Raw genomic sequence first — 26897 nt, forward strand, 5'->3', positions numbered from 1 at the left:
CAGTGCAAAAGAAGTACGATTTTGCCAGTGCCTGTCCGCTATGCGGCCAGACCACCAGCAAAGCCAGCGCCAGGTTGATAAGGATCGAGTGCGGCCACATGAAGTGTCGGATCTGTCTGCTGAAGGGGGAGCATGGCTGCACCATTTGCCAAAACGAGAAGAAGCAGGAGGAGGAGAACAGCAAGACGAAGGCGATTGGCAACTTTGGTGAGTTTTTGTTTGATTCTGCTTGCAAAAGAAGCGACGAGTTCAAATTAATCAATCAACTGCTTTTATTGGTAGATTATTCAGTTCCTGAGAGTTGTAACGGGGGAAGTTACGAGTACAAGGGGTAATTGATGACTAGCGGCGTTCCTCGCTCGCTAACGCTCGCTCGGTCTCAGATTGTTTCAAAGAAATTGTAAGAAATATTTGAGGAGTAAGAATATTATAAGACATATTTATGAAATATTTAAATTTTGAACAAGTTTAGATGTTGAAACATAATAGAATATAATAGAATCATGTTTATCGATATATTATGTTATTGGTCATGATTCATTGAATACAAAATAACCCAAGAACTTGATAGATTTAACTTAACGAAACATCATCTCTCCTTCTCGTCTTAAATATAGTACAGTGACTTTCTAAAAGGGCATTAATTTGTACGTCGAAATAGGTCTATGAGAAATTTGGAGATTAATAGATTTAAAAAATAACGAAATAAAAAATCTGCTACACTTGAGTGGAGAAGAATTTAATTATAAAAATTTTGAGACCTAAAGGATCATTGATTAAATATTGATTAAATATTATCAAAATCATCTTGATAAGGACTTAAAAATTACAAGTCAATATGTATGTATCCTGGATGAATTTTAATAATAATAGGATCCGCAGACATATTTTTTGTTGTACAAAAACCTGCAAAAACATATTTTATCTTCCGAAACAAAAAATTTTAATATTAATCCTTAATTTTCATGCTTTTGCATTTATAGGCATAAACACAGGTGTGTTTCCTTAAAGAAAGCAATCGTTTACGCTATAGTCGACATAATAAAGGTTTCTGATAAAAAATTTCCATGGCCTAAAAACAACAATCTTTATACTTTAATTTTCGATTCTTTTTTTATTATGAATTTTTTAATTTTCATTTTAGCGATGAAAATCTTTCACAGAATACAGACAAATACTAAAGATCATTGTACCCGTTCACTTGACTTATCTGTAATTATATACTTAAATAACTAACTTGTCTGCTTTTAATTCATAAACATTAATTTCTGTTTCTCTTACATTCCTTTAAGATAAATAATCATTTTCAAATGTACATTTTTTTCTTGTTTGAAAGTCTAGTTTGATATATTGTTTTCGAATATGGGATTAATGAATTTTTATTAGAATGAACAAATAAAAGAAAGAAAAAGGTTATATTGAAACAAAGCCCTTTGGTCAGTAATATTAAAAATAATTCATAAACATTAATTTCTTTTTCTTTTACATTACTTTAAGATAAATAATAATTTTCAAATGTAAATTTTTTTCTCGTTCGAAAGTCTAGTGTGATATATTGTTTTCGAATATGGGATTAATGAATTTTTATTAGAATCAACACATAAAAGAAAGTTCAAGTTCTTCGCCACAAACTCATCCGCGAGAACAGGAGATCAGAAAAATTCCCCGAAGAAGTTTCAACAGGGGTCAGAACGGGGACTCGGTGCACCAGGTCGACGCGTTCAAGTTTTTCGCCACAAACTCATCCGCGAGAACAGGAGAACAAAAAAATTCCCCGAAGAAGTTTCAACAGGTGCCAGAACGGGGACTCGGTGCACCAGGTCGGCACGTTCAAGATCTTCGCCACAAACTCATCCGCGAGAACACGAGAACAAAAAAATTTCCCGAAGAAGTTTCAACAGGGGTCAGAACGGGGACTCGGTGCACCAGGTCGACGCGTTCAAGTTTTTCGCCACAAACTCATCCGCGAGAACAGGAGAACAAAAAAATTCCCCGAAGAAGTTTCAACAGGTGCCAGAACGGGGACTCGGTGCACCAGGTCGGCATGTTCAAGTTCTCCACCACAAACTCATCCACGAGAACAGGAGAACAAAAAAATACCCCGAAGAAGTTTCAAGAGGAGCCAGAACGGAGACTCGGTGCACCAGGTAGACACGTTCAAGTTATTCGCCACAAACTCATCCGCGAGAATAGGAGAACAAAAATTTTCCCGAAGAAGTTCCAACAGGGGCCAGAACGGGCACTTGGTGCACGCCACAAAAGAAGAATGTGTAAAAAATGTAAAAAAAGGCTTGAAACGTGCGAAATCGTAAAAAACGACCAATTTTTTGGATATATATATATAATATATATATGGGTCAGATTCAGAATTTTTCAAATAAACCTGCGGGCGAGGTTCACGGATTTTTCTGAAATTTTGGTATGTTATAGTACATGATAAAAAAGTGCCAAAACCAAAATTTTGGACCCCCTCCCCCCTCCTACCCCCCTCCTCCCCTATAGACGTCCATTTTCTATCTATATTTTTTCTGAAGGCCTGAAGCTATTAAAAAATCTGAAAAAATTCATGAAGGTACTTTTCAACAATCTGAACTACCTTGAATTTTTTCAGATTTTTCGAGTGCTTCAGGCCTTCAGAAAAAATCATTGAAAATTTAAATTATTTTATTTTCGGTAAAATGGTTCGATATACCAGACCGGAGTATTTTTTTCTGAATTCTGACGTCAAAAAACGATTCCTTGAATTTTTTCAGAATTTTTCATTCATGTCCATTCAGCCTAGAGCTGAAAAATCGTTTTTTTTTCACGAAAATAATTTTTTTAAGGCGCTATGGAGCCTCAAAAAATCTGGGAAAATTTTTTTCTCATTTTGTTCATCAAAATACATAATCTCAAATTTTTTCAGATTTTTTAATTGAAGGCGACAGCGTCTGGAGCCGAAAAACGTTATTTTTAACAAAAAAGGTTCCTGGAACCCGATGGTTCCTGTGAAAAAATTTGAAAAAATTTTTTTTGAATTCCTTGTCAAATTTAAATAAATTTTGACTGTTGCAAAAGTTCGATTGAAGCTTCCTAGCTCATTCTAGAGCATAACAAAGATTAATGCGAAATTCTGAAGACATCTGAAAAAAATTTAACATTCATCATATATCATAATCTGACCCATATATATGTATGTCTGAAGCTTCATTCCAGGACATTTTCATTTGTTTAATATATCGCTATTATTTTTCGTGGTGAGTATATGTATATCGACGAAATTAATAAAAAACTATTAGAAATAAATGTAGAATAAAAAGGACTCGCTGGAATAATCCAGGACCTATACATATAATATAAATTTAGCTTGGAAACTTCCAACCAAGTGCTGGAATGAACCAGACCCTGTCTACCATGTCCGGTATGTACCAGACCCTATCTACCATGTCCGGTATATACCAGACCCTATCTACTATGTCAAGTAGTTGTATGGTATGTACCACAACTTCAATTCTTCAGGACTTCCTAATCGGAAAAAAACCTGAAAGCCAAAAACATTTCAGCCTAAGTTGACTTTTTAAAAAATCTCATAAAATTACTCATCCATACAGAATACAGCCATGAACCACTAAAAGATTATTCGCTTTAGCGCTGATACTAATAGTCAAGATGGCTGTTCCGGGATACTCATTGCTAAGTTAAATTCATTATTTCATGGCCCTAACTCACACATGAATAATTTTTTAAAGTCAAATCGTGAAATCACTCGAATTAAGAACTAATCGTTATGCTTAACGTAATAACGTGAGCTAATAAATATCTCATTTAATCATGAAAATCAAAGATCTCTGCACATCTTGTCTTAAAAAAGATTGATCACGGCCCGTTGAAAGCTTCTGACTTCTTGCGCTTCCTCGAGAACTGGTACTTGCTTTTCCGGGACACTCAGTGTTAGGCTCAATCCTGCGTTCAGATAGAAATATCTGGTGCGCGAATTATTTTTTATTTGAAAATTATGAGTTGATTACAAACGATTTACTCAATATTTCTCATTAGGTACAAATTTGTATTTAATATGGTGAAAAAACATTTCCGAGACATCTTTCATATTTGAAAAAAATCGTAACAGTTACGTTCATCATAACAATGTAGGCCCATTGTTATCTCATTTAATAACGGAAATCATTCTACATATTATAACAATTGTTCAATCACCAGGAGCAGAATATTGACGTTGAAAGTTCATCATGAATGACCTGAGCCCTCATTTTTCCAAAACTAAATGGTTGATTGTAAAAAGTTTAACCAAGTTTAAAAAAATTTAGATTACTTCTTAATATTTACGTAATAGAATTCGCTATGATGGTAGATAAAATTATTTTTAGCGTATGAACGAGAAAAAGTTTTCAATTATTTTATTGTATCATATATCAAAGCTCTGCATAAATTGTCTTGGGGAAAATAGATTACGGCCCGTTGGACGCTTCTGAGTTCTTGCGCTTCTTCAGAACTGAAACTGGCTTTTCCGGGACACTCAGTGTAAGGCTCAATCACGCGTTCGGAGAGACACATCTGATGCAGGAATTATTTTTTATTTAAAAATTATGATTCGATTACAAACGATTTACTCGATATTTCTTCTGAGGTACAATATTGTATTTTATATGGTGAATGACATTCCCGAGACTTCCTCATATTTAAAACAAATCGTAACAGTTACGTTCATTATAACAATGTGACCCATTGTTATCTCATTTAATAACGGAAATCATTATAATTATTAGAACAATTGTTTAATCACTAGGAGCAGAATATTGACGTTGAAAGTTAATCACTGATGACCTGAGCCCTAATTTTTCCAAAATTAAATCGTTGATTGTGAAAAGTTTAACCGAGATTGGAAAAATTGAGATTAATTTTTAACATTTGCGAAATGGAATTCGCTATGATGGTACGTCGAATTATTTTTAGCGTATGAACGAGAAATTGTTTTCAATTATTCTATTGTATCATATATCAAAGATCTCTGCATGAGTGTCTTGGGAAAGATAGATTACGGCCCGTTGGAAGCTTCTGAGTTCTTGCGCTTCTCCAGAACTGAAACTGGCTTTTCCGGGACACTGAGAGTAAGGCTCAATCACGCGTTCGGAAAGACACATCTGATGCAGGAATTATTTTTTATGTGAAAATTATGAGTTGATTACAAACGATCAACTCGAGATTTCTTCTGAAGTACAATATTGAATTTAATATGGTAAAAAGACATTTCCGGACATCACTCGAATTAAAAACGAATCGTAACGGTTAAGCTTAACGTAATAACGTGAGCTAATAAATATCTCATTTGATCATGAAAATCAAAGATCTCTGCACATTTTGTCTTAAAAAAGATTGATCACGGCCCGTTGGAAGCTTCTGCGTTCTTGCGCTTCACCAGAACTGAAACTGGCTTTTCCGGGACACTCAGTGTTAGGCTCAATCCTGCGGTCGGAGAGACACATCTGATGCAGGAATTATTTTTTATTTGAAAATTATGATTTGATTACAAACGATCTACTCGATATTTCTTCTGAGGTACAAAATGTATTTTATATGGTGAATGACATTTCCGAGACATCCTCATATTTGAAACAAATCGTAACAGTTACGTTCATCATAACAATGTAGGCCCATCGTTATCTCATTTAATAACGGAAATCATTATAATTATCATAACAATTGTTCACTCACCAGTAGCAGAATATTGACGTTGAAAGTTAATAATGGATGACCCGAGCCCTCGTTTTTTCAAAACTAAATGGTTGATGGTGAAAAGTTCAACCAAGTTTGGAAAAATTTAGATTACTTCTTAATATTTCCGTAATAGAATTCGCTATGATGGTAGATAAAATTATTTTTAGCGTATGAACGAGAAAAAGTTTTCAATCATTTTAATGTATCATATATCAAAGCTCTGCATAAATTGTCTTGAAAAAGATTGATCACGGCCCGTTGGAAGCTTCTGAGTTCTTACGCTTCCTCGAGAAGTAAAATTTGCTTTTCCGGGACGCTTAGTCTCAGGCGTAATTCAGCGCTTGGATGGCCCTAACTATTGCATAAATGATTTTTGGTTTTAAAATCATATATTCATCACAAACAATTAACTTAATACTACTTATCAGTAACAATATTGTGTGATATTATGAAACAACATTTCCGGGACATCTCTCAAATTCTTGACGAATCGTAAGAGTTATGCTCAAAATTACAACTTGAGCTAATTGTTATTTTATTTAAATACCACCCTTCTTATATACGAATGATTTTATAAATCCACAACATAACTATACTAAAAAATTATGATCTTCGTCTGATTTTTCATACAGCAGCTCCCATTCTATTTTGAGAACAACATTTCCGAGACATCACTCAAATTCTGAACGAATTGAAACGGTTATCCTTATAATAAGAACGTTAGACACACGGTATTATACTTGTTCACAATAATCGTTATGATAATTAGAATATACTGTAATAAGCAATTTTACACGAATATTGAATTGATTTAACCAGGGGTATGTTTTACTTTTCCGAGACATCTACGATTCTTTATTATTCAATTATTAACGTACAGAGTCAAATATTCTTTACATTAAAACTGGTATTTTTTAAATATATGATATTGTGTAGAAATGAAGATACAAAAATTAAACTATAGACGTAATTATCGGATTTTTACGAATTCAAAATACTCAAAAAACCTTTGCACGTTCAGTTTGTTTGAAAGTCCATTCTTATATGAATTTTGTCTCGACAAATTAATAAAACTCCATGACTGTCTCAGATTGTGAACGAAAATTTCATGTATTGACTCTAAAAAAGTTTAATCATGTAAAGATTTCACCTGTTTCGTCTATGCGCTGGCACTATTAGTGAAGATATATTTTCCGGGGAACAAATTGTTTAATTCAATTTATTGATTTAATAGCCTTTACTGCCACATAAATGATTTTATCACTCGAAAACATAAAAATACTAAAAACTTGATCTTGCTCATCATCAAGATTGCATTTTATTATGAAAACAACATTTCCGAGACATAGTTTAACTCGTAACTAATTTTAACCAATATGCTTATCATAATATTGGAGAAAAATGCTTTTAAATTTTTTTTCTAAAATCATTATCATTATCAGAACAAATTTTTCATCAGCAGAATCAGACGAACAAGAATTTCTAATCACCCATTTTATCATTTTCTTGTATACTTATACTTCGGTATCGGTAACATTGTTTTAATAGCCTTTACTCGAACGTATACGAGTTTTTCACTACAAAATATGCAAATCTCTCAAATCTCAAAAGTCTTTACTAATAAAATAATCCATTCCATGCTTTCCCACAATGTCAAAAACCTTACCGAGACAGCTACTTTGCCTGATTCATAGACTATGAATTCAAGATTTTTGCGGTGTCACATTAATTAGGAAGTTAAGTAAATAAGTTAATTTTTTTGTATTAAGTTAGTACATAATAATTTATTAATAAATGAAATGTGATTACAAAAAATACATATTCGTATTATCTATTAAATCTTTTTAATTTTAGTAAAAACACTGTAGTTTTTTTCTGTGAAAGCAGCGCAGTACAATAGTAACACGCAAAATAATGGTACATACGCAAGCAAATCGGTACTTTACATTAAAATCTTTGAAATTTTACAAATGTATTGTACTACTCAAGAGACATAAATAGAGTATCAAAATGTAATCATAAAATAACCCGTTCTCCGCTTTTTCACAATGTCAAAAACTTTTCCGAGACAGCCTCTTTGTCTCAATTTTTTTTGGGAACTATACAGTGTCACATTAATGAACTTTTTCATATAAATGAATCTTGTTACAATGACTAAGTATATAAGAAAATATCAATACAAGTAGTGGGATCATACCAATTAAATATTTGTCTATCATATGAAAACAGTACATGATGAAAGGTGGTTTTTACCGAAAATCACATGTAACAAGCAAAAATCCTTACAATAAATAACACTTTGGTTTGATTCATGATACACAAACACTAAAATTGGTACTTTGTATTGATTTGTTTGATCGCTTCATAACTACTTTGTCTCAGTCATAGACAATATTGTTTAAGATTTATTACATTCATGAACTTATTTTTTATCATAGTGGATTTTTTTACATTCAGTAAAAAGATACGAATGATGGAGAGTCGGTCGTGCGTTTTTCGCAACTTTGAAAAAAATTAACGAAATGTTCTTGACTCAATCCTTCCTTAAAATTATAAAAAAGTAGTATTAAAAAAAACAAAAGTAATTTACTTTTTAGAGAAAAATGAAGTTTTCAAAATTCATAGTTTCTTACTATGTAAAAAAAATGTTTTACATTTTTATATGAGAAATAATGTTTTAGATTTTTATATGATAATTATATGAGAGTATTTTACTCTTTGAAATTAATTGTAATAGTCAAAACTCTTAGTTTTGAAAAAAATGAAACAAATTTATTGATTCAATATTAAAAAAAAGTTATTTACTTTTAGAAAAATTAAATTTTAAATCATAAAAGCTCGGAACTTTTTGAAATGTCAACAACATTAACTTAGTCTAAGTTTGAACTTATTTCATATTTTTCATATAAGTTAAATCCCTTAAGAAACTATTATAATGCATTAAAACCTATCCTCGATATTTTTGTATTAAATCAGGAGAACTATATATGCGGGTTATGAATGTACGCAAGGTTGCTTCACTTTTTCCAGCAAGAAACTCATGTTCTTGTATTGCTTTTCGCATGGCCTGGTTTGACGGAGCTTTTTTTGCTTGAATAGCTCCTGCAAAAATTACACACAACTTACGTACATCTTCGTCAGCCCAACGAGGCTTCTTTCCAGATTTTCTTGTTTGTTTCGTCTTAATATCGAAGTTATCGGTTTCTGAAGACTCATTTTCCGATTCAGCTTTGTACTCACTTCCTTCTTCCTCACTGTGATCGCTCGGTACATGTATTCTAGGTTTCTTCGTTGGATTTTTATTTTTTGATGCTTCACATTTTTTCTTGGGAGACCGTACATTTGACGTATCTAAAAAATATTTAATTATTAATATAATTGTATTATTAGTTCAGTGTCAAAAAAATAAATATGTACCACAATTTTCGTCACTCTCATTTAAGGATGTGTCAGCATTTGAGGAACTTTTTAATGTTCGTTTTTGTAATCTTTCAGATTTCCTTGAACTGCTGTTAGCTATGCAAGATGTGTCTGTAATTAAATATACCTATGAACCTATGATTACCTATGATATTAATGAAATCAGAAATTTTTTGACAAGTACACAAGCAAATCAAGATATTATATAAAATTAGAAACAACTGAGATTTTAAATAATCCTTCAGTGGTAATTCTTTTCTTCAAAAAGATTATTAGAAGCAAGTATGTCAGTTTGGACCCTACAGTAAGAATTAAACTTACCTATGTTTACCTATGAATCTATGATTACCTATGATGTTAATGAAATCAGAAACTTTTTGACAAGTACACAAGCAATTAAAAACTATTGTTGAAGACATAAGATTATGAATAAACTCAAAATTAATTATAAATATTATTATTCATCAGCTATGAAAAAAATAACCATTATAAGTTTTTTCAAGTCTATTGATAATATTCATAAAAACTATGATAAAATTTTCATAAATATTTCTGAATTGAATGATAAGTGGATGAGAGCACGCTAGTTAGCTATAGTATATGAAAAAAAACCGTAATTCTATGACTTTACTTGCCCGGCCGTCTAGATGAAAAACGATGCGAACTATCTAAAGACATAATGTTAAAAAAAACACTGACAATTCAAAAATTATTATTTTATTAATATATATTTATTTTTAACTACAGAAAAATATTTTTTATTTAAATAACTACAATTGTTACATCATATTTTAGCTTCCGATAAATAGGAATATTACTTTAAAAATCATCACTAATTGGGTGATCATCTATAAAAAAAAAAAAATAAATAAATAAATAAATAAAATAAATAAATAAAAATAAGTAATTCATTAATTGACCTAATGTTTTAATCAAAAACTTCATTTCCATTTTGCATACATGAAATTTTTTCTATTGAAGTAGGTGTAAGCGTTTTGTATTTAATCTAGACGGCCGGGCAAGTAAAGTCATAGAATTACGGTTTTTTTTCATATACTATAGCTAACTAGCGTGCTCTCATCCACTTATCATTCAATTCAGAAATATTTATGAAAATTTTATCATAGTTTTTATGAATATTATCAATAGACTTGAAAAAACTTATAATGGTTATTTTTTTCATAGCTGATGAATAATAATATTTATAATTAATTTTGAGTTTATTCATAATCTTATGTCTTCAACAATAGTTTTTAATTGCTTGTGTACTTGTCAAAAAGTTTCTGATTTCATTAACATCATAGGTAATCATAGATTCATAGGTAAACATAGGTAAGTTTAATTCTTACTGTAGGGTCCAAACTGACATACTTGCTTCTAATAATCTTTTTGAAGAAAAGAATTACCACTAAAGGATTATTTAAAATCTCAGTTGTTTCTAATTTTATATAATATCTTGGTTTGCTTGTGTACTTGTCAAAAAGTTTCTGATTTCATTAACATCATAGGTAATCATAGGTTCATAGGTAAACATAGGTAAGTTTATTTCTTACTGTAGGATCCAAACTGACATACTTGCTTCTAATAATCTTTTTGAAAAAAAGAATTACCACTAAAGGATTATTTAAAATCTCAGTTGTTTCTAATTTTATATAATATCTTGGTTTGCTTGTGTACTTGTCAAAAAGTTTCTGATTTCATTAACATCATAGGTAATCATAGGTTCATAGGTAAACATAGGTAAGTTTATTTCTTACTGTAGGGTCCAAACTGACATACTTGCTTCTAATAATCTTTTTGAAAAAAAGAATTACCACTAAAGGATTATTTAAAATCTCAGTTGTTTCTAATTTTATATAATATCTTGGTTTGCTTGTGTACTTGTCAAAAAGTTTCTGATTTCATTAACATCATAGGTAATCATAGGTTCATAGGTAAACATAGGTAAGTTTATTTCTTACTGTAGGGTCCAAACTGACATACTTGCTTCTAATAATCTTTTTGAAAAAAAGAATTACCACTAAAGGATTATTTAAAATCTCAGTTGCTTCTAATTTTATATAATATCTTGGTTTGCTTGTGTACTTGTCAAAAAGTTTCTGATTTCATTAATATCATAGGTAATCATAGGTTCATAGGTAAACATAGGTAAGTTAATTATTTTACTCTAAAACTGTATAAAATTGAAGATGCGCTCGCGCGGAGCAATAGTCGCAAAGCGGAGAAAAGTCTGGAAAAATATTGCGCTTGTGCATTTTGACAGATTTTTGTCTTCTCTTTTCAATAGTGGTATCATCGAAATGCATAAGCGCAATATTTTTCCAGACAATTTTCAAGACAATTTTCAGTTAATTTCCAGATAATTTTTCTTCGGAACTCAGACTATATTTTGGTTGACTTTTGAATATAACACTTTATTTTAATTTAATTTTTTAATTTTCTTGACGCCCGGGGTGATTTATGTACAGTAACACCGCAACTTTCCGGTCAAAGTCATCGCCGAGTTCGAATTTCGACCTAGTGCGTGAGCGGGTTACCGAGGACGATATTTGAGCGAAAACATCTCGACTTTCCGAAGAAAGTCATCGTCGAGTCCGTATTCCGATCTAGTGCGTCGAGCGGGCCGCCCGGAATAATATAGTCTCGCGGTAACATCGCACCTTCGCGGATAAAGTCATTGCCGAGTTCGGATCCCGAACTAGTGCGTCGAGCTGGCTACCCGGGACGATACTTGTGCAAAAACATCGCGACTTCCCGGAGACTGTCATCGCCGAGCCCGGATTTTGACCTAGTGCGCCGAGCGGGTTACGCGAAATGATATTTCCGCGGCAAAATCGCAGCTTCCTAGAGAAAGTTGTCGTCGATTCCGGACGGATATCAACCTGATGCTCCGAGCGGTCATTCTAAAGAATATTTTCGCGTAAAACCTGTAATTGCGTGGAGAAAGTCATTTTCGAGTTTCGAGTTCGACCTGGTGCCCCGACCGGGTTACCCAGGATAATTGCGAGAATCTTGATGTCGAGAGAGAAATCTACATGTATCGTTTAAAACTCATACATATCAAATCGATGCGCAGCATCTATACATAGATACATTTAGCCTTATTAATCGATTAAATCGATGATATGAAGTTGGCCGGAAGACCACGTGAAACCGCGTTTTGCGTGAGACCGTTTTTTCGTCGGAGATTTTTTCTTTTATCATTCGTATTTTAGTTAATACTGCGTATTTCGGAGAGTACGAATGCACTATTTTTGGTCACTTTTTACAAGAAATCGATTTACCGAATCAGAATTACTGTATGTTTTATAGATTTCAAATAATAATGTTAGGTTGTTTTCGCGGGTCCCGAAATCGCGATTCTCGCGTATATGAGGAGCGTGGAGTGACGCTGCTCTCGTCTGCCATACTTGCCATTCGGAGCGCGACACGCGCTCCTCGATTTCATTATTAAAAATTAACTATTCAATATTCAATTCGTGCATTTCATGTAGGGCGTAAGTTATTAATAGAGAATGAATTAAAGATAAATTAAAAAAAAAATTATATCCCAAAAAAGTTAGGACTACTTATTAAAAATGAAAAACTGGTGCACAGGAATGAGAATTTAGTACATTTTCATCGATTTTTACGTACTAAGACCCTTCCACCTCACAATTTAATCAGTCATCATTTACTTAAGCTACGCTTCTCGCTCGTAGAAATGTTCAATTCAAAATGACTAATGAATTCATTACCTCTACTTGAGTCTTCGATTGTTGAATCCAAAGTAGTTTCTGGACTAAGAAGTTAACTTTTTTTTTATGACTAATAAATTTATTACTTCTACTTGAGTCTTCGATTGTTGAATCCAAGGTAGTTTCTGGACTAAGACGTTTACGTTTTTTTTTATTGATTTTAGTGGTACTTTGGGGAATTTTACACACCGCACTCTCCAACATTTTTGATAGGACTGTGATGTCAGTCATTGCATGGTTCTGATAAATTGTTTCATGGATGGATTTAGCGTGTCCCATAAACGTTGCAGCAGATTTTACAGCATTTTCATTAGATTTGTTATCTAAGATATGCGTGGCCAAATTTTTCCTGATTGTCGTGCCTCGCAGCGAATCTGGATTATCTGCCCCACATTTTACAGAGAAGTCTCGAAAAAGTGGGCACACATCAATGTACTTGTCGACTCTGCCATTTGAATTAGGTAACCCGAAAAGGTAGGGATTAGAACTTCTAACACCAGCTTCTGATCTTAACAACACAATCAAGTCGAGCGCACTTATAAGCTCCGGTGATATAAGAATTGGTACATTTCTATACAATTTGCCTGTTATTGTGAAGCGTCCATATTTGTCAGCCTGTTCTCTTTCTTCTGGAGTCATTTTTTTCCACTCTGGATCTTTACTTGTAATTTTTTTCATGGTTTCGTAGTCACTAATCAGAGTACGGGCAGCTTCTTCGATTCTTTTTTTATTAAAGATTATAAGAAACACAACAGTATATTTAATCAATTCCATCCAAATATTCTTGTCAAATACATCAGAATTTTCCAGAGTCTGAGTCGTTTCTATTACCTTTTTTTCAACCCATTCATAAAGAATTGCTACGTCCTCGGTGTGTGTTTTCTTTTCTTTTTTTCGTGACTTTTGTTTCCCATAATTAATATTGGCTATTTTATTAATATCAGTTGTAAACTCTTTAGTGATTAAAGACTGGAAGCGTTTAATTTGTTCTAATTTGTAACTAGATACCTCGTGCGGCAGTTTTGCTTTTATTATTTCGACTTCTAAGCGATTAGAAATTTCCCCAACAAGAGTCGTAAGTGTTGTAGCCACAGCAGGATGTTTAAATTCTTTTATAGTTTCATCCCATTTTGCAATTGATCTAATAGAACGATAAATAATATTATATTTATCACAGTTCAATAGAGATCTTAAATCACTAATTGTTTTATCTTGTTGTCTAGATGCATGCAAGAGTTTCGCTGCATAAGTCATTTGGGTCTTTATATGAGGATTATGATGCGAGTCTACAAGTTTTCGACACTTGTATTCACCAAATAATAGAATAAGCTCATCATTTAAAATTATATCACGAAATTCTGAGTGATTGTATGAAGGTAATATGTCCAAGCGCATTCGTTCGGATACATTTTCCAATTTACAATGTAAGAACTTCATGCGTCTTTCGACTGAAGAAGATGGTGTTGATAATTTTACAATACACTTATGATTTCTGATGGATTTAAAAGAGTACTGTCCATTACAGTTGGCACAAACTTCTAATGAGAGGGAAGTTTTTTCAACACCTTTTGTGCTTTGCCGGGACACTTGGATTTTTCCTTTGTGGTATTCTTCATTAGAATTGTGTAATAGTTGGCCTTGATTTCTTATTAGTGCTATCGCCTCTCTTCTTTCCTTCGATTTTACTTCAAATTTTAGAAAAGCAACGACCTCTGGTTCATCTGAATGCATATCCTTAAGATGACGGGCAAATTTTTGCTGATCCTTTTTACAAAATCGGCAGAAGTATGTTTTACCCTTGCCTTTGCCGTCTTTCGAGACAGGGTAGGGTAAAGCTTTCTGAAGAGTGATTGATTCAGGATTACTTTCCAAAGTAATTTGAGAATTGTCTGGGAGATATTCTTAAAATTTATCGAAAAATTGTTAGTTTCAAATTTTATTTTCAATCAAAATAACTAAAAGATGAATAAAAAAGTACCTTTAATAGTATCCTCTTGATGAGATTTACTAAAATCTCCCTCTTGGTTAGAATTGACACAAACATCTGCTCTCTTTTCTGCTTCCACGCCTAGTGACGAATCAATCTCAGAACGTTGAATCATTTCCAAATTGCCACAATTTTTACCTATAATCGGATACATGTGATTAGTAATACATTTAAAAGTTTTTTATACTGCAATAATTTATTTTATTAAAATATTTTTAATAATCAATTAACTTTTTGAGAATTTGATATCTCTTCTAGATGTTTTTCAGTCTCCATGTCATTCTCAAAAATTTTATCTACCTCGCTGATAACGGGAGGTACATCTTGACCATTTGTTAAAACATTTTCAACCTGTCTAGAAATGTTTGGTGCTTGATCTGTTTCATCCTTGAAAATTTCATCCTCTTCATCCATGAAGAGAGAGATATTTTGGCTGCTCGATGACGTATTTGTAACTTCAATCAAGTTTTTAGATCCTTTGTCAGTTTTATTCTGACAAGAAGAATTATTGTCAACTATACTACATGAACTGTAATCTAAAATAGTTCTTGTCAAATTGAGAGAATCGTTTGGAGTTGAATTTTCGATACTTCCTATTGCAGCATTAAATGATTCATTTGTGTCTGTGAAAAAAAAGAAAAAGTATTAAAAAAAAGAATCATTATGAAATATTTTTGTTCATTCAGATATTTTAAACATTACTGGAACAATGAAATGACACTTAATGCAAGTGAACTCAAAATAAAATCTTTCAAATTATCAAGAACTTATCCAAAAGTATTTCAAACAAACAAATGCTTTTAACATTTTTTAGGATTTTTTGCACTCAAAGTTTTGATAATGGATTCAGAAAACAGTGTATTTGAGTTAGTATTAGAAAAATTATATTCCCACTCACAATTTGTACATGTGAATAAAGTATCAAAACCTACAAAGGTGCAAATGCTCTTGACATTTTTAGAATTCGTTCGCTTACAAAAAAGTTTAATTGGTGTAATCATTAAAATATATAGTTAGGAACTATTGTACTTGTGTAAATATAGAACTATTCACTGTCAGAAAGTATTCACTTCCACAGGTAACTTGAACATGAAGTTCAAATATAAAATCCTTATTTAGAAATCTTAAGCGAACAAGAATGATAACATTTTTTATGATACTTTCGCTCTCCACCTCTGCACTTGTTTGCTTGGAAGTTATGAGTTTTTTCATGCACAAGTTTTCATTAGAATTATTAATTTTCTGACACTTCAAAACTACTTTTATTTATTCATATACATGGATAGAGCAAAAAAATGTTTGATCATACAATAGATATGCTCCACTGAAAGATTTGTATATGAAAAATTTATACACATATTGCACAACACTCAATTGATTTAATAGGTTATGTATTTTATCAACACTTTTTCACGATATCTACCCAAAATAAGTATTAAAAATAATTCTTTACCATTGGATTTGAAGGAGTAATCTACCAATTTTATTGAAACTCTCTTGGTTGTAGAAGTCTGCTGAGTAGGGTTAACTTGCTTGTGAGACGATGATGAACGATCAACTTCTGGAAAAAAATTATGTATAAATGTCTAATTCATGTGTAAATGTATAAATTATGTAATAAATAATTTATTTACCTTTACTTATCCGACTCTTCCGATTATTTCTCAAATTCATGTTGCAGCAATATAATACTTAAAGATTATAATTCTACTGTATGCTTCTGTGATATCGAATCACTCTTTTTAGAGGTTCAGACTGACTCAAATCAGAAAATTCGCGAACTTTCGATGCGAATCTCTACTTCTTCTTTGCCGCACCCCTTCAATTTGTTTTTAGGAAGACAAACATGATTCCCGGAAATGCGATCATTATGCCAGAACAGTTCCCGATCGTCACAATATGAAAAATGTCGCTCGAGTCGGATGCCAGCGACTATCCCGCGCGCCGTGTACAGCGTTGAACGGCGGAGGTTCGAGTAGCGATCATCGCGCTGCTGGCTACAATCACTGGCAAGTAATACAAGCGTTCGAGGCTCGCTTTGCCGGCCTGAATGCCGGGCAACTCGCCGCATACACGGAGAGAAAAGTGAGGGCATATTTGCCTGCACTGCCGCGGAAATTTTTGTACTATAAACGTTCATATTTTACGCTACAAATGCAGACAGCTAATAGAACAGAGATTTGATATTCAGTTAAAAAGCGTGCGTGTGGTACATTATCATATCAGTTCTCATTTTGGAAATTGGAGTGTATGTGATTGTTAAGTGAAAATGAACTATCATACTTTATGTAATCTTGATGATTTAACAAAAACAATCGTAATAGATTCAATGCATAATTATAAATTGAGAAGGATGAAACCAAGTAGAACTATACCGTACTTGAATCACGTACAGAAAGAAAGCAAGGATATAATGACGAATTTTCTAAGTAATGGTGACTGTAAAGAGACAATAAATAAGTTAATGAGTATGATTACCAAATACAAGTTATCTTATTACTTCAGTGTAAATAAGCCGAACCATATCAAGCTGTACTTTCAACTGCATCTGAAGTTTTTACATGGATCTTCAAGCGTGAAACTTGCTAAATGCAGCAAGTATGCAAATGATGATTATGATGGTGTTAAAGTTGTAGCCACAGAAAATCTGGTAGTTGGTCAAGTTCTGAAGTATGTTTTTGGAATTTATAAAATAATTCCACCATCTGAGAAGTACATCATGGATGATAAAAAATTCAACTTTTCATTGCTGAACACCACAAAGAATCAAGACACCAGCATTTTACTTGGACCCATAGCTTATATCAATCATGACTGCAGTCCTAATTGTGAATTCCAGTCCTCAGGCAACTTATCAACAATTAACATCAAGATAATTAAAAATATAAAGCAAGGAGAAGAATTATTTGTAAAATACTCTGATGATTATTTTGGAGAAAACAATATCGACTGCCAATGTGACACTTGCTTTATCAAAAATTCTAGTAAGTAATACAAACATATTTTTGTAAAAATTTGAAAGTGAACAAGTACACAATTATTTGTGCATAAATAGTTTCCTTCATTAATGAGTAAATAATAAACTTTTATTAATCGATATTTGATTTCTTAACAGACTTGCCATCGAACAAGCCTGATGGATCAATTGGATTTCAACCTGCTGTCATCGAACAACAAAATGAATTGGCTCAAGTTAAATATCCAATGAACAAAGGTAAAATAAACATGTAAACCTTATTAAGAAAGTAATTTTTTTGGACAAAATCAAATAATTAATGATATTTTCTTAACAGACTTGCCATCGGACAAGCCTGATAAAGGAAGTGGGTCTCATACTGATCTCATCGAACAAAAAAAATGAATTGACTCAAGATAAATATCCAATGAACAAAGGTAAAATAAACATGTAAACCTTATTAAGAAAGTAATTTGTTTGGACAAAATCAAATAATTAATGATATTTTCTTAACAGACTTGCCATCGGACAAGCCTGATAAATCAATTGAATTTCAACCTGCTGTCATCGAACAAGAAAATGAATTGGCCCAAGTTAAATATCCAATAAACAAAGGTAAAATAAACATATAAACCTTATTAAAAAAGTAATTTGTTTGGACAAGATCAAATAATTAATCATATTTTTTAGCAGACTTTCCATCGAACAAATCTGATAAAGGAAGTGGGTCTCATACTGATCTCATCGAACAAAAAAATGAATTGACTCAAGATAAATATCAAATGAGCGAAGGTAAAACAAAATTATGAAAAACAATAAAGTGGATAAAATGTTCAATTTTTATATCTTTACGAACCTTTCTTCAGATGATTGTAAGGAATTTGCTGGTTTTTTACCATATGAGCAGGATATCAAGCTTACTACTTACCAAGCATTTGTCCGGGTGGAACAATTAGTCGTACTTAGTGCTCAGGGTAAATTATTTAGTTATTTTAATCATACACAACGTAACAAAGTGAATATTTCCGACTAAATCAATTTATATGTTTCAGAATTAAAAATTATGAAAACGGCATGGGGTGGTTATTGCCCTTTATGTAGAAGCATAGAGGTAAAATTTTCTCGACATCTATTATACCACAAGGATGTCAAAGGCATTAAAAAAATTTGTGAATTAGAGCCTCGCTCTAAAAATAGACGTCATCTGATTAATCAGTACCGGCTACGAGGATTGCAAATGTTTAATCATAAATATAATCAAAAAATAACTCCGAGACATAGATCTGCAACTGTTTCAAAAAAAAATTCCAAAATTCAATGCAATAAATGCCACAACTGGTTCTCTAACATAAAAGTGAAGACACACGAAAACCGGTGTCAATTACCACCTAGATTATAACTTTTTTTATGTACCATTATTTGCGTGTTACTGTTGTGTTGCGCTGCTTTGACAGAGAAAAACTACAGTGTTATTACTAAAATTAAAAAGATTTAATAGATTATACGAATATGTACTTTTTGTAATCACATTTAATTCATTCATAAATTATTATGTACTATCTTAATTAAAAAAAAAATACTTATTTACATAACTTATTCATTAATGTGACACCGCAAAAATCTTGAATCCACAGACTATGAATCAGGCAAAGTAGCTGTCTCGGTAAGGTTTTTGACATTGTCGGATGGGATAGAACGGGTTATTTTATTATTTATGACTTTTGAGTAGTAAAATACATTTTAAAAATATCAAACAAATCAATGTAAAGTACCGATTTGCTTGCGTATGTACCATTGTATGTACTTACGTGACACTCTTTTGCTGCGCTGCGTTAACCTCGAAGCCAACTACAGTGTTATTTTTGAATGAATTTTTCTTTGTTTAATGTGATTTACAAATAAAAAACCTTCTAATTTTTATTATTTTTTCATAATTCATATTAGTTAATCTAGATGGATTTAAAAAATAATAAAAAATATATTTGAAATGTTATTTTCATCAAACAACGCAATTTAAATCATATAAGACCGTTGTAGTGAATCTTATTGATAGATTTGCATTTAATGGAGTGAATAACTTGTATACATACGAGTAAGGACTATTAAAACAGTGTTTTACCGATTAGATCCATGTTTGTCCCGGAAATGCGAGCTTACTGATATTATGAAATTGTTAAGACATAAAAGTTTTTGGCTTGAGTGATAATCAGGATTTTCAAAAAAAAAAACGAAAATTCTCTGTAACTTTGAATCAAAATAATAATGTTTTGATATCCTCAAGTAGCTTATCATGTTACCGAGAACGTTAATGCGTACTATTAACTCATACTTGTAACTGATTTTCTAGTCATCACATTTTATTTTTCAAAGACGAGTTTCTACAAAATCGATTTAGAAACTACTATTACATTAAAACATCGAATTGAATTCATTTCACTGAAGCATAAATTATAACCATACGATTTTTTACAAAAACTAAATGGATTTCATGTGATAATTCTATTTAAAGTCATACTATGGTATGGTATAAGCAAAAGAAAATCAATTATCCAAAACTGAGGACTGTCACGAAAATGTCATGCCATGAAAAATTACAATATAGATTATAATAAGGCCGTTCAAGTGAAAATTTTTGTTATATTCGCATCTGTTCCGGTAAAATACTCATTCATGTCCAAGTTAGAGTTTTCCAAGCAGTGAATTGAAGAAAACAATGAGCGTCCCGAAAAAGCGATCCGCACTTTTAAGGCACTGTCAAGATGAAAAAGCTTTAAGCGTTTCATGTCTGAACTTTTTTCGAGTCAAGACATGAAACGTTCGATATATTCGTAAGTTTCTTGGTGCTGTTACACTGAAAAAATATCCTGGCTCGAGCGCAGTGAGTCAGGATATTTTCAATCACGGCGCTGGGCCGTGAGTTGGAGGCGGGATTGCCTTAATTTGTGTAGTTGCAGCGCCATGGCGACTCACTGCGCTCGAGTCAGGATATTTTTTTAATGTATAAGCGTTACAATTCGTTATATTACATGAACAAATAATGTTCCCAGAAACTTTTACGTAAAAAATTGCAAACTTGATCATGATATGATTCAGCAAATTGTATTCTTCAAACTGCGAGATGATTCATACCCAACTGATCCTCTGTGTTGCTTTTTTTCGTATTATATTATGCATAATATAATACGGAAATAATATTCATTTACTAATTGCAATTCTTAATCATTGGATGAATTTCGATCATGGTAAAACACAGATAACATAAATAGCCTATTTCTCAAAATAAATAGTGTTTAGTTGTAAATAAGACAACGTAGTTAGAAAGTCGACATAAACCTGAGATTTTTCGAAATTAAAATACCTTATGTTTTGCCGTTACAGTGTATTGCAGTGTTAAAAATTGTAAAAATAAGTTCACGAGAAATTTTATGAGATTAATTATTAGATGGAATATCGACGATCATTGCATGCAGTGTCTCGAAAACTGCTAAGCCACTAACCACTTGGAAATTATTTATTCTGGTGCTGATTCGAATAGTAAAGATTGCTTTTCCGGGACACTGAATGTTAGGTTAAATTCATTGCTTGGATGACCCTAACTCGTACATGAACAATTTGTTTACATAAAATGATGAATGAATAACAAACGATTAACTTAATATTACTTATTAGTAACCATATTGTGTGTTATTATAAAAACAACATTTCCGGGACAACACTCGAATTCTGAACGAGTCGTAACGTTTATGCTAAACATAACAACGTAAGCTAATTGATATTTCATTTAATTATGAAAATGATTATAATTATTGTAACGAATTTTCAATCAGCGGTAGAGGACGACCAAAAACGACGACGAAGAAATCAACACCCTTTGTCATTTGATTATTGACGTTAAAAGTAAAATATTCATGACATAAATACTCGTGTATCCAATACTAATTGGTGTATAGTGAAAATTAAGACTAAGTAACTACAACATCTACATAGATAAAGCCATCGAGATGCCCATGTCTTTGCTGTGATAGTGTGTTTAATTGTAAAAAATCGGATGAATAAACCAACGAAAAAATGCTTTTAATTCGACATTGCATCGAATATAATTGCCTTCACAAGACGCACGGTGTTGAGCTTAAAACAGCGCAAGTATAGCATTCACTCGTAAACAAATGATATATTATTTTCACTTCATCAATTTATCACAAACGATTCACCTGATATGACTCTTCAGTAAAAAATTGTGTTTCATTAAAACAACGCGCGTATAGAAGATTCACTTAAATTAAAAAAACAATTTCCGGGAAATCAGTCAAATTGAAAACAAATCGTAAAAGTCATGCTTATCATAACAAAGTGAGCAAATTTCTATCTCATTTAATTACGGAAATCATTATAATCAGTGTAAAAAAATTTCAATAATCAGCAGCAGATTGTCAAGAATATGTTTTTACCCATTCCTATAAAAAGTTTAACCAAATTTTGAAGATAACGGGACTAATTTTAAATTTTTTCCAAACGGCTGTGCCCAAAAATGTGCGATAATGGTACGTCGAATTGTTTTGAGCGTATGAACAAAAAAATGTTTCCAATTATTTTATTGTATCATATATCAAAGCTCTGCATATGTTGTCTTGGGAAAGATTGATTACGGCCCGTGGGAAGCTTCTGAGTTCTTGCGCTTCCTCGAGAACTGGTACTTGCTTTTCCGGGACACTAAGTGTTAGGCTCAATCCTGCGTTCAGATAGAAATATCTGGTGCGCGAATTATTTTTTATTTGAAAATTATGAGTTGATTACAAACGATCTACTCGATATTTCTTCTAAAGTAAAATATTGTATTTAATATGGTGAAAAAACATTTCCGAGACATCTTTTATATTTAAAAAAAAATCGTAACAGTTACGTTCTTCATAACAATGTAGGTCCATTGTTATCTCATTTGATAACGGAAATCATTCCATTTATTATAACAATTTTTTAATCACCGGGAGCAGAATATTGAAGTTAAAAGTTAATCATGGATGAACTGAGCCCTCATTTTTCCAAAACTAAATGGTTGATTGTGAAAAGTTTAACCAAGTTTAGAAAAATTTCGATTACTTCTTAATATTTCCGAAAGAGAATTCGCTATGATGGTAGGTCGAATTATTTTCAGCGTATGAACAAAAAAATGTTTCCAATTATTTTATTGTATCATATATCAAAGCTCTGCATATGTTGTCTTGGGAAAGATTGATTACGGCCCGTGGGAAGCTTCTGAGTTCTTGCGCTTCCTCGAGAACTGGTACTTGCTTTTCCGGGACACTCAGTGTTAGGCTCAATCCTGCGTTCAGAGAGACTTATCTGGTGCACGAATTATTTTTTATCTGAAAATTATGAGTTGATTACAAACGATCTACTCGATATTTCTTCTAAGGTAAAATATTGTATTTAATATGGTGAAAAAACATTTCCGAGACATCTTTTATATTTAAAAAAAAATCGTAACAGTTACGTTCTTCATAACAATGTAGGTCCATTGTTATCTCATTTGATAACGGAAATCATTCCATTTATTATAACAATTTTTTAATCACCGGGAGCAGAATATTGAAGTTAAAAGTTAATCATGGATGAACTGAGCCCTCATTTTTCCAAAACTAAATGGTTGATTGTGAAAAGTTTAACCAAGTTTAGAAAAATTTCGATTACTTCTTAATATTTCCGAAAGAGAATTCGCTATGATGGTAGGTCGAATTATTTTTAGCGTTTGAACGAGAAATTGTTTCCAATTATTTTATTGTATCATATATCAAAGATCTCTGCATATATTGTATTGGGAAAGATAGATTACGGCCCGTTGGAAGCTTCTGAGTTCTTGCGCTTGTCCAGAACTGAAACTGGCTTTTCCGGGACACTCAGTGTTAGGCTAAATCTTGTGTTTCGATAGACATATCAATTGATTGCAAACGATTCACTTAATTTTTTTCATTAGTAACTATATCGTATTTAATATGGTTTAAAAACATTTCTGAGACATCTCTTATATTTAGAACGAATCGTAATAGTTAGGTTGATCATATCTACACGAGCAAATTGCTATCTCATTAAATTATGGAAATCATTACGATTCACTCGATACTACTAATAACAATATTGTTTGTTATTATAAAATAAACTTTACGGGACATCTCATAAATTTCGTACGAATCGTTTAGTCCTGCCTAAATTAACAACGCAAGCAATTTGGTATCGCATTTCATTACAAAAATAATTATTGTTACTCTTTTTAATGAGCAGCAGCAGACTATCAAAAACATCTTGTCACCCATGTTATGTTGTTGGGGTATACCTAATCATACTGTTTCGACCCAACTATTAGTCATTGAAATGTAGCCCTAATAGGAAATTACTAATGACAAATATTCGTTTTTTTTCAAAAATAAATGGTGTATAGTAAAATTAGACATCAGACAAAGTTGTGAAAATATCGACATGAGTATTAAATTTTTTCGAAATGGGGATACCAAGAATAATAATTGTTCAAAATCATATTAATAAGTCTACGAGAATTTTTTTTAAATTCATCTTTAAATGTAATATAAATAATCATTGCAAGAATGGTCGCTAAAAAAGTAAAACCACGAATACCTAGGAGCTCATTTGTTCTGGTGCTGATTCTTATAGTAAATTTTGCTTTTCCGGGCCACTCAAGGGTAGGTCCTATTTGAAGTATTATTATGCTCGATATAAGCAAAAGCAAATCAATTCATTTAGAACAGACTGTCATTTAGAACGGACTGTCTCCTAAATGTCGTGCGACGCAAAATTGCAATATTGATTATGTTAAGGCCGTTTAAGGGAAAACTTTCATTATATTCGTATTTGTTCCGGTGAAATACTCATTCATGTCCAAGTTAGAACCTTCCAAGCAGTGAATTGAAGAATACAAAGGTTGTTCCGTTAAAGCGATCCTTCCTTATAATGCACTGCCAAATGAAAAAGCTTTGAGAATTTCATGTCATAACTTTTTTTGATTCAAGACATGAAACGTCCAATATATTCGTAAGTTTCTCGGCGCTGTTATAAGTGTTACAATTTGTTAAGAACGAGTAACATCCCGGAAATGTTTGTATAAAAATTTGCAAACTTCATCATGATATGATTAAGCAAATTGTATTCGTCAGACTGTGGGTAGTTTATGTCCTAACTGATCTTTAAGACTACGTTCGAAAACTATCTTATTTTTGGTTAAAGGTCTTCTTTGGGTGAATTTGAGGATTGAAAACAATCTTTTGATTAAATCCCATTAAAGAATTTATCTGTATTTGTCTACGTTTGGTTGGAAATATTCAGCCGAAAAAGTATAAAAAGTATACATTCTTATACATATGGCTGGAATGTTCCAGAAACAATACGTATATGTCCTCAAAAACAAGAAATGGATGTATAACTATGTATAAATGGCTGGTTCTTTCCAGACTTTATGTAGAAATTTTTTTGTGTTCGGAATATTCCAGCCGGGCTGGAAAATATCATTGTATATAATCATTTTCCAGGACTGTCCTGGAATGAGGCCGATGTCCTCAAACTACACGTTATACATTTGAAATGTCCTGGTATCTAGCACTACACACACATACACATATATATAAATATGTATACATATATATATATATATATATATATACATATGTAAAGAAATTATAATTTCTTAAATAAGTCTCGCACGTTCTGCGCATGTCGCGTGCTCGAGTGTCGGCTGTTGTTAATGCTTAATTGTAAATAGGTATCAGAGTTATAATAACAGTTGAAGAAACAGTATTGGAGAGAATAATATTTGAGAAATTGAGAGGAGATAGAATTGAACTTAAATTGTCGTTTCACTGTTTTTTAGGTGAGCTTGTATAAATTGTAAATAGTTGTATAATAATATGATAATATTTTATAATAATAAATAAAACACTGTTTTTTAGTGCAACATCATTGGTTCAATTTATCACCATAAACCTTTGTCTTATACATATATATAATATATATGTTTTTTTTTTTTTTTAGAAATCGATTTCGGAAATATTGGGGAAGCAAAAACGTTCCGTTGAAATTTCAACGAGTAATATATAGGATTGCGTTGGTCGCGCTAGCGACCGGGTCCGTGTTACCTAGAAAAACAGAGGCAAGAGGGGAAAGGCAAACAAAGTAAGACAGGTGAATTAAATTAAATAAATGTGATAAGTTATTATTAATAATTGGGGTGGAGTACAGCCACGCTCAGGACGGCAACGAGGTGCAGTACCACGGCACGCGCGAGTGTTCGCTTACACCAGCGAACGCGAGTCGCAATGCAAAGAGAGAGAGAGATGTCGATGTGAAACTGGCACTTACATGCAGTTGCTCCGGTTGCGATTCCGCGGCCCATCCACGACGCTGGATTGCAGGGCGCACACACACACACTTGCTCACAATGCACTCGTTCGATCTACGCGGCGCGATACGACACGACGCGACTACAGCGGGCTACCGTTCGTTAAATCAAATTTTTATTCTTTACGTGCAAGCGCGACTTGCTTACAAGTTGGCCCAAACTGTACTGATTGCCGATTGCGTAGCTCGCTGCTTCCTTTGTCTTTCTCCCGACGCGCTCGCGTTTCACGCAGTCTCCGACGCGCGCGTGACTCTAAAATCTCTCTCTCTTTCCTTGTGGTTTGCCGTGGTCGCGATTCTGCACCTGAAACAATAAGCTCATGTATGAGTACAAGTTATATTATGGCTTTGTGAGGGAGAGAGAGAGACGAGATCTTATCCAGATTCTCATCACAGAGTAACATGACGAATGATTTTGATGAGCAAAACTGTGCACCGCAGCTGATTGAGGATAAACTGAACGATAACAATATATACGGAGATTCTATTTTTGATGACAGGCTGGAATTGACTCAGGAGGAGGTACAGAGGTGTCAGAATGATTATAGGGACTTTGATGGGATTGATTTTGATTTTGATTTTTTTAATACAGACAAGCAACAATTGCCTAAATGTATAGTTGTTAATAATATTTTACATTGATAAAAACTTATTGATATTAAGTTTTATTTAAATACATTGCAGA

At 32.5% G+C, this 26897-nt stretch overlaps 1 protein-coding gene across 1 annotated transcript; it reads left to right on the forward strand.

Annotated features, from left to right (window-relative positions):
- Positions 1–26897, forward strand: LOC111694000. Its single transcript, XM_023460430.1, has 3 exons — positions 1–207; positions 283–301; positions 26611–26897. The coding sequence occupies exons 1-3, from the start codon at positions 99–101 to the stop codon at positions 26852–26854; spliced, it is 372 nt and encodes a 123-aa protein (XP_023316198.1). The 5' UTR covers positions 1–98; the 3' UTR covers positions 26855–26897.

Source organism: Trichogramma pretiosum, unplaced genomic scaffold (genome assembly GCF_000599845.2).
Source record: "Trichogramma pretiosum strain Unisexual culture from Peru unplaced genomic scaffold, Tpre_2.0 scaffold153, whole genome shotgun sequence".
Lineage (NCBI taxonomy): Eukaryota > Metazoa > Arthropoda > Insecta > Hymenoptera > Trichogrammatidae > Trichogramma > Trichogramma pretiosum.

Coding starts and splice junctions, on each gene's coding strand:
- LOC111694000 (XM_023460430.1), top strand. CDS start 99: ATGAAGTGTCGGATCTGTCTGCTGAAGGGGGAGCATGGCTGCACCATT.